This window comes from Epinephelus moara, chromosome 20 (genome assembly GCF_006386435.1).
Source record: "Epinephelus moara isolate mb chromosome 20, YSFRI_EMoa_1.0, whole genome shotgun sequence".
In the NCBI taxonomy this organism is placed as follows: domain Eukaryota; kingdom Metazoa; phylum Chordata; class Actinopteri; order Perciformes; family Serranidae; genus Epinephelus; species Epinephelus moara.
In genome coordinates this window covers 23131538-23148548 of record NC_065525.1, presented here as the reverse complement: position 1 = coordinate 23148548, position 17011 = coordinate 23131538, and the positions used below count along the sequence as shown (strand labels likewise).

At 44.0% G+C, this 17011-nt stretch overlaps 1 protein-coding gene across 2 annotated transcripts in view; it reads right to left on the bottom strand.

Annotated features, from left to right (window-relative positions):
• The window catches only part of grm3 (glutamate receptor, metabotropic 3), a 48493-nt gene that overhangs the window by 6827 nt on the left and 24655 nt on the right, over positions 1 to 17011 (bottom strand). For both annotated transcript variants that reach the window (XM_050073129.1, XM_050073130.1), the window contains 7 exons: positions 14502 to 14771; positions 13398 to 14016; positions 4028 to 4270; positions 3719 to 3908; positions 1761 to 2070; positions 1460 to 1653; positions 1038 to 1170 (listed from right to left, as the gene is read on the bottom strand). In XM_050073129.1, coding sequence (XP_049929086.1) covers positions 1038 to 1170; positions 1460 to 1653; positions 1761 to 2070; positions 3719 to 3908; positions 4028 to 4270; positions 13398 to 14016; positions 14502 to 14771 — 1959 coding nt within the window. The remainder of the gene's footprint in view (positions 1 to 1037; positions 1171 to 1459; positions 1654 to 1760; positions 2071 to 3718; positions 3909 to 4027; positions 4271 to 13397; positions 14017 to 14501; positions 14772 to 17011) is intronic.

Sequence of the window (17011 nt, the reverse complement as noted above, 5' to 3'; positions counted from 1 at the left end):
ATTAAATGTTTAAGTGTCATTTGTACAATTGGGTTTTGTATGGATTAAACAAACGGGATATAACATATGAATTAGTGAGCTTAAGAGGTGCTGGTGGGTGGATTCTGTTATCTTTGGACAAAGCCAGGCTTGCTGTTTCCTCCTGTTTCCTGCCTTAATGCTAAGCTAAATTAACCAGCTGCTGGTGGTGGCTTCATATTTAGCATACAGACATAGGTGGTATCAACCAAGTGAATAAAAGCATTTGCCTTAATGTTGAATTCCATTAAAGGAACCCAAACAATGCCTAATGCAACTGCATTTGGTTCGGATCATGGTCAGAACATGTTCTCACCACAAACAAACCGCACCAGAGTTTGTTTGTAACTGGACCAAGACCACCTCTTCAAGAACGTCTCAGTCCGGTTGTTTTGGTGTGCATGCTGAGTGTGATTGCTGTGTTCACACCTGCACAAACGGACCGCGCTTAGGGGGCAAACGAACTGAGGTGTGATTGAACTGAACCAAACAGGGCAGGTGTGAAAGCACCCTTTAAATGGTAAAAACACAGAATAAGGCAGTTTCATGTTACAAATTAGTGTATTTCCAATGCTTTTTGGCTTGTTACGGAAGAACTGCCAACTATGGAGGCTGACACCAAAGCGAGAATGGGCCTACCCAGAGCCGGTATTTGGTTTGTTCATTCTGGGCAACTGTAGAAACATGGCGGTGCAATATTACTCCATGGATGAGGACCCACTCCCTATGTAGATATAAGCAACTCATTCTAAGATAACGAAAATATGGTGATTCTACTTTTCAGGTGATTATATACTAAACAAAACATACCTATAATATTATATTCCATCTCTGCCAATATATCCTCCTCAATCGTACACACTGGACCTTTAGAATAAGGGTTCGATTTAGTTGGGTTGACGTTAGGCGTCTAGCAATTATGGTTAGGATCAGGGTTACTGAATCGGAAATGAATGTAGGTCAATTCAAGGTCGTCCTACAAGGCAAGGACAAGTGTATGTGTGTGTTAAAGAAGATACCCTGTAGTCGCTGGATGTAACATAGAAGATGGGAAGAAAGGCCAGCCAAATAATACAGGTGGTGTACATGGTGAATCCAATAAACTTGGCCTCGTTGAAGTTCTCAGGGCACTTCCTGGTCTTGAAGGCATACCTGCAGGGAGAAAATCATACTTCTGATTAGACTGACACCATATGGAAAAAAGACTGATACCCAGACTGAAATGATTGTTGCTATGTAAACAAAACTTCTGAAATTGAGAGAAAAACTGACTGGTGACTTTTAAATTTATCTACAAGCTCAGTGCAACTGTTAAGCACAGGACTTTGTAGTACTTTTTTTGGGGTGGGCATGATGCACAGAGCGCGAGAACATAAAGCACTTAACTTGGAACCTTTTATGTAACCATCTTGAAAAATCGAACCAACTATGACACACTTACACAGTACACAGGATGACCAGGAGCACGTCATATCCCAGCGAGAGCAGCATGCTAGAGTCGCGTACGTTACACTTGAGAATGACGGTCTGTCGTCGCTCTGGCAACGTGAAGCGCCGTGTCCCGGGAACTTCCAGCAGTAGCCACACTGACACCATTACTAACTGGACGGAGATTAAACTCAGACAGATAAACACCTGAAAAAGATGAGAGGAAAGGGTAGTGAGGTCATCAAGATCCACCGTGTGTCTGTCCATCCATCTGACTGATGCAGATGGATGAACGTGATAGTGCAATCACTCACCTGAGAAGACGGGCTAATGAAGCGTGGCCTCACTGCTCCCGCTCCGTCTTTCACGCCATTGAAAATCCTGGCGATTCTGTTGGTTTTGGTGAGGAGGGCGGAGTAGCAGACAGCGAACGACGTACCCAGGCCGAGGCGCCGCAGGGCACAGATGGCAGGAGAAGGTTTGGCCAAGAAGAGGAAAGTCATGGCGTAGGACATGAAGACTCCCGAGAGAAGGATGTAACAAAGCTCTCTGCCTGAAGCTTTCACTAGCGGTGTGTGGTTGTGTCGGATAAACACCCAGAACACCAGACCGGTGCACATGAACCTGTGGACAGGGAGGAAACAGACGAGCAGTTTCATGACATTGTAGTTTCGATACGTGTCGTAGATGGTGTCTTTGTGCACAGTTCTCTCTTGAAAAAGAGATTCTGATCTCAACAAGACTACCTGTTTGAAAAAGGATAAAAAATGCTTTTGCTAAGCTGCATCTCCCAGACTAAAAGTCAGCATCTCCTGCTGTTGATAATCCATGTAGAGGACATGTAAAAAAAGAAGCAGCGATGTTCTTATAATGCAGTGTAGAGCATTATACAGTGTAGTCCTAATATTGTAAGTATGTTAAGTAAAAAATGTGCTATGAGACTCTTATCTAATTTCAATGTCGCAGAAAAAAAGGCTTTTAGGATGAGGACTAATTGATGTGTTGGCAAACGTAACGCTATCTTGGGTATTATTGGCTGAGGTTGCTGGAGTGTAAACATCCCCAAATCCAATAAAACAATCCAATCACCAGAATAAATATTGGCACTGTAAATGTCTGCAAACCATATTTCAATGTAGCCGATATGTTGAAATGTTATTTTTCTTCACATTTCAATTTTCAACTTCATGTTGTGACAAGGCTGTGGTTAATATGTTGTTAGGTTTATGCACAAAAACTACTTAAGGTTAGGAAAATGTTTGGCTTAAAATACCCGGTCTGGTCGCCACAAACAAGGCTGGTAATTTCCCAATCTACTTGCTTTTGTCACTACAAATACCGCCTTGAAATGTTCCGAACTCTCATTCAAAAATACGTGCTTTTGTGACTACAAACAAAGCTGGAAATGTCCCGAACTCGTGTGAAAAAATATCCACCTTCTCATCCGCCTCCCGATGAGAAGCTCAGCTCATACTCAGTTCAAACTCGTAATGTGAGCAAGGCCATACGAATGAAACACACAATTTTAACATGTCTGTGGTATACAGAAATGTATTACGCCGACATTTTATTCTGGCGACTGGGCTGAATAAAGGGCAGAACAGAGCTGCTGACGTTAGCGTAAACTCTAATGACATCCAGGAGCGACTTCCACATGGTGGGGAAATACAGCTGGTCATGAACAGACTTTTTTGAAGTAACCTGTAAAGCCACAAACTAATGTAGTGAGCTGAAAATGTGCTCATTTGCCTTGATAGTATGAAAGTAATGCTTTGATACTGTAGATAGGAAGTTGGTTAGTTGGACATGCAACAGTTGCATCGTCCGTCGAAGCAGATGAGCACACTGTTTGATGCTTTCCCTCAGTAGTGTAGTGGCAGGGGATGAGGTGAGTGTACTGCTGGGTAGACAGGTAAGTCACTGCACAGGAAGTGGGTGTAGTCTCCTATATATTCCAATGGATTTTTGGCAGATAGGTGGATATAAATGAATCAGCCAGAAACCAGTTCTCACCCTTACAGTGGGTATACCCGGTATACCTTCCAATACACCACTGCTTTCCCTGCACTTGCTTGTCTTTTTGGTTTTGAAAAGGCTACGAAAGATACCATCCAAAGCTTCACAGGCGTCCCGTCATGGTTGCTAAACTGTGATTGGACAATCCCTGTTTAGGGGAAGGGTTTAACTGCTATTCCCTTCCCCTTTACAAAGACACACACCTCTCAGGATCAGTCAGAAACTGCGTTCATGTTGACATGCCTTTATCACTCACCCTACACAGGCAATGGTAATTGGACCAATGGCCCAGGCATCCTCCCACATGATATAGTCCTCAGGAAGGTCGTAACAGGCCGTCAGGTCATGAGTGGGCCACTGACCAGGAGCACAGGGCGAGCAGGTGAACTCATCAGCCAGGTATTCATGAGGCTCACAGGCTGTGCAGATCCAGCAGCAGTATTCACCTGGGAAACAGGAATACAAACAGCAGAATGTGACAGTCGGAGATTTTTCAAAAGGCACTGCTGCTTGGTGTGGCATGTCACTGTAACAAAAAGAACATTGTGGAAATTCTGTCTCCTACCTGCCTGCATTTTCTTCATCTCATTGCGTTCACAGGGGTCACTGCACTGTGAGGTGGGCACCACTTCTCTGGGCCAGCGGATCAGGTCGCTGCTCAGACTCAGACTCTCTGCCCATTCACCTACTGGCACGTAACTGTAACGATCGGCAATGCGCTGGTAGCTGAAGATGTTGTAACGGCCCATGCCGTCCCCCTGGGAATCAAACTTCACTACTGTCTCAACGCCTGGGGGAGCGAAAGGGGCTGCGGGGGGTGAGGGGAGACAAAGAGCGGGAAAGAAAGTGATAAGACGAGTGGAAAAAGGAGATTAAAGCTAAACAATGGCGAACAATCATCCCATTGATGTCTTATTGATGCCTCTTAAAAGCAGCAGTGAGGACAGAGACAATAAGCCATGGTCAGTTAAGCCTCAGGAGTCCAGAACAGACAGTGAAGGGCATTACAACAGTGTTTTCATTACTGAAGACCAGCCAGTTACCAGAGTATTTGCTAAGAGGCTATAAATGCCTGGTATGCTTGGTGATGTCTGTTTGTATCAATGGCCTCTCATCCTTCCCTCAGGTCACATAGGGACAAAACACCGCTCTAAATTCGTGATCTGACAAAGTTTATTACCAAATGCATCATTAACAAACTGCCCATAAAGTCATATAGGCATGAAGGCAGAGGACTGAATCCCTGGGCAGTGCTATAGCTACCCACACATTGATAGAATTAGCCTCTGGGTCTCTTATGTGAGGGAGGTACACTGCTGAAACTGCCAAATTGGTTTGTATACAAGTTGTTATGAAAGGATTACCATCTACCCTGAGGATGTGGGAACAGACGAGATTGTAAAATTGGCAGGATGCTGAAACCATTAAAAAAAAAACCCAAGGAGAAAAGTGGCTATCGAGTGGGGGGAAAAAGTAACTTCTTGATGTGTTGCAGGCTGTGTTGAACCTGACAGTGCTGACACTTGGTCGTTCTGACACAGACAAAGTATATGTCACTCCTACAGTGCCACTTCTGTCCTTACAGCGGAGCAATCAACTCTGTGCCGCTGACACACTGTACAGAGCTGAGTGCTATACGCCGCTGCCTCCCCTGTCAAATGATGATGTGGCTGGGGATAGTGCAGCGTACACTGGGTTTATAAAGCATCACTCTACAATGTATAACAAGGCTCTCGGTCTTCAGTGCGCAGCAGCATTAATGATACAGCCCTGCCTTCCTCATATCTCTGTGTCATTGGGTAAGTGAAGAAATCACGGGCCAAACGTACAGCTTGGGATCAGTGGAATGAATCAAAATACAGATTGGGTGTGTGTGTGTGTGCGTAAGGATGTGCGCACACACACGTCTGTGGAAGCTCCATTAGGTTTTACTTTACAGTGTGATGGTTTAGGTATTGCTCTGTGCGCTGTGGGAGGCTGTGCAGACAGAACCAAAGCCCTGACCCTGCTGTTAGTGGCGTGTGTGTGTGTGTGTGTGTGCATGCAACACTGACAAGGGCTAAAGCTGCGCTATTGTTGTGAAAGCTCGGTGTGTTCAGAGAAGAATGGCGTGTCAGATGGCAGCAGAGGGGGTTAGGGTTTATGAAATCCATAAATCACAGAGACAGCACAACCCTCTATCTTTCTCCGCTCTCTCTGTCACAGGAAATTCTAAGTGTCAAGTCTTCTTTGGATTTTGGGGCTAAATGTTTAGGTGACAGCTAAATGAAAGTGATTTCAATAAGACGGTGATAATATCTTCAGACGACGAAGAGATATGAATCCATTATACTGCAAGTTGGCAGATAATAAAGTCTGCTAATAACACTGAGCAATAAGACAAGCCGGGCCTCCTCCTCTTAGACATCCATACACGCTCACAGACACACTTTGCCATGAGCTAATTATCATAACTGCACCTTATTAGGACCTTAGATGTGTGCTGAAGCCTAATTAGCTGTATGTGGTAATTACGTGTAATACAGACTAAAGAGATAACGGCATTAGCCTACAGACCCATTTGAGGGTGCTGTGTTGTCCTTGACTTCACTCTAACAGATCACAGTCAGAGAGCAATAGACTCAGAGGACTGGTGATTCCTCCCTATAACCAACACCAGCGACCTTGCTGACGTGACAGAGCAGCTTATCAGGAAAAGTGTATGAGGGTGCAAGTTAGAGCTGGCGAAGGCCACCAAGACTCCTCTGGTGACTGCAGAGAGCTGAGACAGGCAGCCCAGGTCCTTGACTGATGGACACCGCTCTCTCCCCTCAGCACTGTCCTCGGCTAAATTTAAAAATCTGGTGAGCTCACAGTTCCAGCGGCTCAAAGAGTTTGTGATTCTGTCTAAATAAGACGAAGAGCTGACAGACATTCAGCAATGAAAGCTGAAATAAGCATGCTGACTCACTTGCAATGACAATTATAACATGCTGATGTTTAGAAGGTAAAATGTTTATCATATTTATATCATATCCAAGTTTAGCTTGTTAGCATGCTAACATTTGCTAACACAAGCTGAGGCTATATTTGCAGGTAGAGGAAGAAGTTGCGGACTGGAGCCACATATGGCTTGAGTCAGACTCGAGTTGCAAAACTTAGGGCATCCACCTTGCTTGACTAACACTGATAAAAGACTTGAATTGACTTTGACTTGGTATTCATGACTTGAGACTTGACTTAGACATGAGACAAATGACTTAAAAAGGGATTGACTATTGTTTTATTAAATTTTGTTTGTGAAACATGTTTGGGTGATTTGTGGTCCAATGTGCTCAAACCTGGCAACCTACTAAGACACGGCAAACCAGCAGAGGCCAATGCATGAGGCAGCTATCATGGAGGGGGCCAAAAATACCATAAAACTTAAATTAGTAACCCGGGCTATTATTTGCTTAAATCACTGAAGTCAACAGCCTTATATTTGGGACAGGGGTCTATATAGGGCAGGGCTTTAATTCCTTTTATGCAAAACTGTCAGCAAAGATGGGAAAAATATCAAATTGTTTATTTGAACAAGTATGAAAATTACTTCTAATATATATAAGAATACGTATAAAAATAAGGCTTTGAATAACATATCAAATACAAATCACTCATTTAATCTAGCTCCAACAGACAAGGCGTCAGAGAGAAAGTGTTAGAGACCCTTTTTTATGTCACCCGGCAGACCAACCGACCCCACTCCACTTATCCTTTTGAAACAACACTAACAACTTGGATTAATTTTTATGAAAGAAACCTTTTCATTTTGTTCATCAGTGGACCCTTATGGACTAAAGAAATATGAAAAACTTACTGGGCAATCAATGAATGGACACATATTCCCACTTCATGACATCTTCAGGGGAAGGGAGTCACCAATTTTTTTGTCATGCCAGTGAATCTGAATGAATTACATTCGTATCTGGTGCTCATTTTTTCAGTAACACGAACTGAACAATTGAATTGTGGAGGACCCGAGCTAACGATGTGTAGCATCTTCGTATTGACAAAAGATTAAACATTTATCTGTATGTGTGATCTACAGCTATCTAATGTTAGCTCAAGTGGGTATAGCCAACAACCTGGTTTTAAACATCCAAAGAACATCTATAAAAATGAACTACTTGGCAACCAGACCAGGCTTCTATTTGAGACAGGCCTTTATTTCTCAAAACAGCCACATCAGGCTAGTAAAAGAGACCGGGACCAGGCTTTTAATTGATGTTTTACAGTAATAACATTTGGACTATGTTGATGATGAGAGTAGAAAGAAGAGAACAGCGGTGGGCAGTGCAAAGTCAAAAATCAGTGACGTGACCATCACATCATTCAACTTCATCCATCACTATAAAATCCACAAAGAAAGGTGCATAAATGTGTCATTTTAGCTAACTTATTAGCTTATTAGCCAGTTACACGTTAGCTAGCTAACATGAGCAGGCTGCAACAGTTTTCGTTACTGTTGAAAATAAAACTCATATTTTAATGACTGTGTTTTAACCAATTTAAATATGAAAGCTAAGTTTGATCATCAAAATTTAATTTGACTTGTCTGGTGACTTGCTTGACCTGAGCAATGACTTGACTTTACTTGCTTGAATTGTAGCAGGGACTCAACTTGCTTGACTCTCACCACTGTAACTCGGGACTTGCTTGTGACTTGCACATATGTGACTTACTCCCACCTCTGGTATTTGGTCATAAAGCAAAAATATTGGGCAAAATGAATTTGGAAATGATGTGTGTGCTAGGTGAAGTCTGAGGCGGCTGTGGGTCAGAGGTAGAGCGGGTTGTCTAGATACTCAATCCCAAATTGCTCCCAATGGCCGTTCCAGTGTGTGAGAGCCTGTGAGTGGTTACTGAATAGCAGGTGGCACCCTGTATTGTAGCCTGGCCCACCAGTGTGTGAATGTGTGTGTGAATAGGACTGGTTGGAAAACTAGAAAAGCGATACATGCGATGCAGTCCATTTCAAAATTAAGGGATCACCAAAGTTTCATTTCTTCCTAAGGTGCACATGAACGTCTGTACCAAGTTTCATGACAGTTCATCCAGTAGTCGGCCCAACAGGAACAGTCAGGAGATAGTATATAATAGTAGGCCTTATCCTCTTGGTACTGTGTGTCTGTGCAACATTTTATGTCAATCCAACAGGTAGGTGTTCAGATGTTTTACAGAACTGAGAGATTTGAATGCATGGTGGCACTACAGGAAAAGCCAGGGGACCACCAATTTATGCAAGATTTATTCTCTGGGATCCATGAATGTCTGAACAAAATTTCACAACGATCTATCCAATAAGTGTTGAGATATTTCCATCTGGACCAAAGTGTTGGACCGACAGACTGACACTGCCATCCATACAGCCATGTCACTAGCATGACTAAAAAGCATTTGGATTTCGTCAGATGCACAAGTGGTGGGTAGTGCAGCTGAAAGGAAGCTTGTCCCTCAGCTACCTTTCTGCAGCGTGTTTCTGTGTGATGTAACTTTGATGAACCATGAACTGAACCAATTTCATCATTTGAAGAATTGAATGTGGGGACTGCTTCCTAACAGCAGCTTGTGGGCTTTCTTGCGGTGTCTTAACACATACTATAACACGACTTCAGCGCTGAAACAGTGATGATTGATTATTCTGTGTGACCTCATCCATATAATACTTCCCGCTGGCCCAGTCCAGTCCAGCTGAGACCCATAGCAGGCTCGGCTCTCCGCACTTCCCGCTGCTTTGAGTAACTTTCCATGCATGTGAGGTGTCGCCAGCATCCAAAAGTGGACCATGTCTTCGTGAATGCGTGAATATGCTGCTGCTTTATCTGAGAGGATTCATTGAATCGTCTACTAAAATCCACTTGTCATTTTTGTAGAAGCAATTAATCAAACAACTGGGGCCACAGAATGTAAAATAACAGTACAAAAAAAGGCAAATAAAGTTGTGTGAGACAAACTGTGGTTATAACGCAGCCCTAACCAGATCCCTAATTTTTGTGAGACACATTTTTAGCATTCCCGCTAACTCGAGAAACACCTTATTATTCTAGCTTAATTAGAAGCATGGTGAAAACAGGCTTTTCATTCAGAAGCTGTGAAATTAATTATGTTCTCGGCCATGTCGGGCTAAAGCGAAGCCCAAGGGGGATTGTGGGTATTAAAGGCAGGCAGAGAGAGAGAGGAGGCAAAGGGGCTTGGGAGGAATAAGTAGGAATAAGTAATCTGAAAGTGGAGAAAGAGAGAGTGAGGTATACAGACTCATAGAGAGAGGGTGAATCTTTTCTTTGTGCGAGTGTGTGACTAAAAATTCAAAAGCTGGTTGTTGATTAGTTGCTGGCTAGGGAATAGAGAATTGTATTTCTAAGCATCAATTCACCTGAATCCCTGATTTACTCCTAATTTAAGCTTGACAAAGTAACACCGCATATAGGTTCGTGCACAAATGCACACCTGTTCCAGGTAAAACATGAGGACACAGCGGCTCTGCATGCTAATGGTGTGACCAACCTTTCTTGTCCCTCTTTTTCTTCCTCCAGAGGGTTGATGACCTTACACATCTGTGCCCCACAAAGACACCGACACACATCCCTGAGCATATACAGATAGGGACGCAGGGATGCACTCACATGTCACAAACGCACACACAGACAGATCCCATTAGCTATATTTGTTCTCCCTGAGGATTCAGTCACCGGGGGATGGAGGCGCTGCCTGGGCCATGGACCAACAGACCTCGGGGGAACAGCGGACAGATAGGGTGGAGAGAAGGAAGTCTAGAACAAGGGGGAGAAATGTATAGGAGGAGAGGAGCTAAGGCTTGACTGAAAGAAAGGTGGTGAGATAGAGGAGACAAAAGAAAGAAACGGCGGGCCAAAAGCAGGAGGTGCTGGGGAGGGAGGACGAGCCAGGAGACAAGATAAGGGCAAAGAAAAGAGGAAAGTGACAAGGGAGAAGACAGAGAAGAATACGAGAAAAAACACGGAGGAGATAGCAAGAGAGAAAAGCAAGAAGCTGGTGTGACGGCAGCAGAGATATAGGTGGACGGAGGAAAGCCTTTAGACGCAGGAATCAATAGAGAAAAGGTGAAGGATGGATGGAGGGATGAGCAAAGTGAAGGAGTGGAGGAACAGACCGGCGCAGAGAGGCGGTGGAGGCAGGAGAGGCAACCTTGTGAAGTCTGAGTGGGATGTGCTGTTTTTGAATGTAGAGGCTGAGAGTAGGACACTTTCTGGGTGAGAAATGGAGACACGGAGAGCGAGATACATACAGAGATGGAGTGATGAAGAGTGAGACAGACGGGAAGATGGAGAGAGACGGAGAGACGGAGTGACAGAGGCAGAGAGACGGAGGGAAAGAGTGCGAGGAGAAAATGAGGGAGAGGAGTGAAGGTTGTTCTCTAGCATCTAAACGTTGCAGTGAGCTCGCTGCTCAATATGGCCCTGAAGGCACACCGCCTCTGCTAACACAGACATATCACACACACACGTACACACACACACACACACACACATACACACACAAAAGCACAGAGAAGGGGGAATATCACATCTATCACCACTATTTGAACAGAAGACTGCGTGCATGTGTGTATATACTGATATGTTTGCTGCAGATCGGGGAGGTGGGTGGGTGGGAGTTGAATGATGGCTTTGAGAAGTGTGTGGGTTGGGGGTGTCTGCAATTTCATGCTGGTAAAAAAAAAAAAAAAAGAAACAACAAAAACAACGAGCATTTCAAGCTGCCTCTTTGTAAAAAAAAAAAAAGCAAAAAAAAAGCTGAGTGTTGCACGTGTTCGTGTCTCTTGCGTGTACGTACGTGTGTTTTTTGTGTGTGCGGACTATGAAGTGAGGCCTCATAAACATGCACAAATGCGCCCCTGTGTCTACTACTTAGATGGTAGGGAGCAGTTCCCATGATCTACCAGATCACTTCAACAATTGGCAATAGTGTCGGCTTCATTACCATAGCAACTAGCGAGATGAGACAAGATGAAGAGAGCGGCATATGAAAACACATTCCTAACCACACAACATACTGCCTCAGTGCAACACATACGCTGTGAGTAACACACAACAAAACAGCCTTATTACAGCTACAGACAATCCGCTGTGTTATGAGTGAAAAGTTAAAGACAGGGGCATATTAATTTAATATTGGGAAGTGTTTAGATATAAGTGAGATCAAACTTTGAGTGTTGAATGAACATGTGCATGTGTGTGTGAGAGAAGGAGGTGGCAGAGAGATAGAGAGTGCTGAAAAGTGTTGGTTTTCCGTCTGCTACAGTTCAGACTGAGAGCACTGCGGATGGTGATGCTGCAGTATTTATACCCCACATTCAACCTCAGCTCACCTCAGCTCCTTTCCTTACATAGTGTCGATGGAAAGATGTATATGTACAGCAGTGTGAGTGCGTCATTCTGGGGCTAAACCAACAGCTCAGAGCAAACCGCGCCACAGTTCCCAGTTTAACTGTGCCGCCACCGTCAACATCCTCTTCCTCTTATCAGCGAGGGCTCTTTGAATGCAATTTTTTAAACCGATAAAGCTGTTTGCCATGCTGTCACCGTCGTCGCTGACGCTGAGCTGTAAAGAACTCGAGATCCTTGTACATGCTGTTACTCTCTTCCCAGAGTAAAGACATGCGCCTCATGGACATACATCAGTGGTGAACAGAAGGGAGGGGAGCGGGAGAGGGGAATGTTAGGGAGAAAGATGATCAGACACAGAGATGTTGGGAAGTCACAGCGGGATTCACACCTCCTCTCCAACTTACTCCACACATTTTTTAACTTTCTATGTGTGAATCTGCATATCTATTCCACCCCACTCTCTATGCATCCTATAAGGGAGTGGTTATCATCTGTGCCAACCGGAGGCTGCGACTGCAAACCGCCTTGACTGTTTCCTCTCTTTCTCTCCTTCCCTTCTCTATCTTACTCACACTCTTCCTCTCTCTTTCCCTCTTTCTGTCTCCCTCCTCTCATGCAGAAATGCTCCAAGTCCTTTGATTTGTAGCAGAAATGAAGATGGGGAATTTCAAAGAGAATCCTCTTCTTCTGCTGACGCACGCTGTCCCACTCCAGCATTGCCTCAGTGCTCCCTTGTTCCTTCCCTCCTTCCCTCCTTATCTCTTTCTCTGTCTTACTCCCTTTTACCTTACCCCAAACTCTCTTTTCTCATTTTAGTCTGCCTGTCAGTCTTATCTGTAAGCTTCCTTCCCCCCTCCCTCCTTATGTGATGCCATTCTTTCGTCCTCCATCCATCCCTCCTTGCTCTCTCCCCAGTGTCTCGTGGCAAAGCTGCCGTGTTAGTGCTGTTTGTTAGGCTGTTTTGATGTCTTCTCCTGGTCACGGTTGGTGGAGGAATAAGCACCTCTAAACCTGTGTCAGTCCCCGAGACACAGCAGTTTATTTATAACGCTCCCTTTGTACGCCATCTGTCAGTCAAGCCAATCCTCTGTCTCTTCTCTCCCAACTCTACAGAGACTGACAGACAGACAGGCAGCCTGCTATAGGAGCTATTATAACACACACAATCTCATTAGTGCAAGAGAGAAGAATATGGCTGACGGATTAACTGCAGCTCTCGTTCCTCAAAGCAACTTTGTAGTGTCGTATCAATTACGCATGGGTAATAGGTGTCAATGGCACGGCTGGCTCTGACAATACATAGTAATTAAGCGGATTTGTCTCAGTACTTTTTATGTTCCGTGGTTTGGCTACTTTGGCTGAGGAGGACAACAAGTTGTTCATGAGCGGACTGTTAACTACGCACTCACACTCCTGTCTGTGTCTTGCTATCTTTCCCCTTTCCTCCCCAACTTCCTCTCCCAACATTCACTTCTCTTCACTCTTCATCCACCTTGAACACCTTATCTGGGACTCCTCACTCCCTTCGCCACGCTCCAGCTCTCTTACCTGTGAAGCTGACATTAAGGATGTAATCCCTGTAGAGTCTGCGCCCATCCAGTGCCTTCATGCTATCGCACAGCTTGGTGGTGTTGAAGCACAGGCTCCGTTGCATTTCATGGAGGGCATGAGCCATGGCGTACACCGCGTTAACCACAAACATGATCTTGGACTCTGGTTCAAAGCTATTCTTGTCCATTGACAAGTCCAGGTCACACAGTGGGAGAGACGTCTCTCCCATTCCAACGCCTCCCACTCCTCCTGTCCCTCCACCACCTAAGGAGCACTGGAACCGCTGCTCCCAGAATTCCCTGTACCAGGGATTTCGATGGTTTTTGACCGGGTTCAAGCTGAGAAAGTAGCGGTTGAATTCTGGCACGGGATTGGCTGCCAGTTCCAGTGTGATGGCGCCTTCAGCGGTGACCTCGTTTCCCTTGGTAATGCTTTCCTGTGCACCCCAGCCATCGCTGGCCACCCAGATGAAGGAGGTGTTAAGCCTAGCAGCAGCTGCCAGCAGCTCTCTGGCATCATCGCTGCGCAGGAAGAGGACGGCCACACGGGCATTGGGTTTCTGGAGGAGCTGACGGATCACAGCTTCATAAGACTTCTTAGCGTTTGAACGTCCCACCTGGCCAGAAAGAGGACAATAATGTAATGACATGTGTACCATAAATGCTCCCTCTATGCCCAGATAGGTCTGCGGCCCTTATGTGTGATTATTTATCCCCGTCATTCACAGAGAGAAACAAGCAAAAAATGCTGTCTGTACTTCACACCATCATGCACCTCCGTAGCAAATGAGATGAAAAATGTGACTGTGAACGTACCCAGAATGAGTTCTCGGAGATAAGCTTTCATTTTCTGGTTCACAACTGATAACACCAGTGTAATATAAACTCAATTTGTGTGTAAGACAAGATAAGACATGGAGACAAACTTTTATGAGCTCAAAAATGTAGTGCCCCATTCATTGTTAGTGGTACAGCTTCAGGCCATACATCAGTGTGACACTGCTGATTAAAGTTTGAGGTTTTTGGGTATCTTGCTTTGAGCAATGGTTACACTCATGCAGAAATAAACTCTTATTCTATTATATTCTATTCCATGCCTTACTTTCTCTGATGTGGCGATACAGATGTTCCTCATGCGTGCCTCTTGTTCGAAGGCCTCTATACCGGTTTCGCCGTAATCCCCCTCCGACGCCACAGTGGACACGTATGTCCAGTTGAAGAACCGGAGGATCTCGGCCATAGCTTTGGCCTGGTAGAAGTCAGGGGGCACCGTGCGGGCGAAGTAATCATAGCGGGTCTTATCACTGAGCTTGGCACTGGTTGAAGCGTAGCTTATCTGAGGAATCTGAAAGAGCCTGAGAAGATTGGCAACCTGTTGGGAGAGATACAGCAAAATAAGACATAAATCAGCAGAAATTATTCCAAACCTACTCCTGTAAAATTAATGAATCACAGGAACTTAACACTGAGTGATTGATAACCCTTTTTTGGACTGGAGTCTCCAGCACATGGAGATATAACTTTTTTTTTTGCCAATGATTTTGTTTCAGAGTAAATACATAAACATTTTAGTTTTAGAAACTATCAACATTATCTCCATATGACCTTAAAAGATGATTCCCATAATGCATCCATCTAAATTAGTCCTTTAGAGACCATGTAACTTTCCTCAACTTCAAATTGACTTGATTGACTTTGATCACAATTTGTTTTGTTGTCATGTGTGAACACTGTAATTTAATATTCAAACTTGAATCAAATCTGAATCTTATTGTATTTTGTCCCATCAACCTCTGATTAATTTATGGAAAGTCTCCTCTATAAGCTGCGGTGTGGAACTGCGTTAAACTGGAGACTGAATGCATTCAAGCAGCTCCTTGTAGTGTTTACAATGCAAATGTTTTAAGAGGTGGCAGCAACGCAGCCAATTACTGTACAATTAATTTAATGGAGCACTTGAAAGAAGCAGTACACACAGAGAGCGGGAAACTGGAGGATACATAGACGAAGTGGTGGAGCAACTCAAAAACTAAAACGTGTGTGTGTGTTACATGCGATGACAGACCTCTCTGTGAAGAATGTAAAATGTGGATTTTGCTAAGAGCCACGCTAGAATTAATAGAATGAACCATTTCTCTGGCTTATCTCTGGTATACGTAGTTGCCCAACCAACCCACAGAAACACATGAAATGACCCATGACCTGGTGGCACATACTGTGTGGACATTACATGCTGATACCATGTAAACAGTGCCAATGGAGTGTCCCCATGCACTTGCTCATACTTTTCCCTAAGAGAACTATTGCACCAAAGTTTGTAAATATTCTACATCAGTGGTTCCCAACTGGTGGATCGTGGTCCAAAAGTGGGTCACTGGTCCCTCTAAATGGACTGCAAGTGACTCGCGAACTTGTCAAGTTTGTAAAAACACACTTTATTTTGAAGTACAGTGAATTTCTGGCACGTTTAAAGTGCAGTGTCCTGCTGTAGAGTGAGTAACTAATGGACAGCTACTTGACAAGAGACAGCAAACTAGCTCGACAACATGGCCAAATCCAAGTATGATGCGAAATATATTAAACTGTGTGGACCTTGAACTAACGACTAAGGAGAAAGCTGGACCTCCTGGCTGGACCAGCTGGGAACCACTGATCTACATAATCATGAGCCTGTCATTCGTGTATACCCAACACATTTGGAAAAGCTGTGATCATGTGACCAGTGCACTGATGGGAGGAAAAACAGAAGCAGTGCCTGTAAGGAGAGAGATCTGGGTGATGTTGGGGTCACAAAACACAGGACTTTTCCTGGGAGACTGATGTTCGGACCTGCGGGATCTTTAAATAAAGTTTGAGTCTTTTTAAGGTACGTCATCATGTTTCTTTTCCTAAACCTAACCACAGTAATTTGCCTAAACCTAATCTATGGAACTTTACATTAAGTACGTAATGTCATTCATGGAACACTGATTTACAGGATATCATATCAGCTGTTGTCTACGCATTTTTGTAGGGTATCATTTGAACCATTGTATGTAAGTATGTTGCTTTACGATATACTTACTTCCTGTACATAACAAGCTTAGTTATTTTAACCAAAACACAAACTTTTTCTTAACCTAAACAAGTAGTTTTAGTGCCTAAACACAAATGTGATGCCACCTCGTAACGGTGTGTTCAGAGGTCGTAGTCATCTCACGCATACTCAGACTTGAGATCTGATTAAAACAAATCTGAATTGATGAAAAAAAAATATCTGATCAACAGTGGATATCCCACACAATAAACTAGTGTTTCAGTTTGTAGGGAAATCCTGTCTCTAATACGCTCCAATTGGACCAAGTAAGACAAAAAAATCAGTCAGTGTCTTTGTAGAAGAGAGCTCCTTCTTGGTAGCTGGCAAGTAAATATGTCTGCCTAAGGACTGTCAGCCAGCAGAGAAAATGTGCGTGCGAATTATGTCAAAACACATCAAGTACAATACTATTAACTGCAATAAAACTGCTCATCCACAGATATTCAAAGATGTGCAGCAACTGCACGGGGAGTGTTATTGTGTTAGAGTGTTTTCCCTCTGACCGACCATCTGTATTGGAGAGCAGATATCTGTGT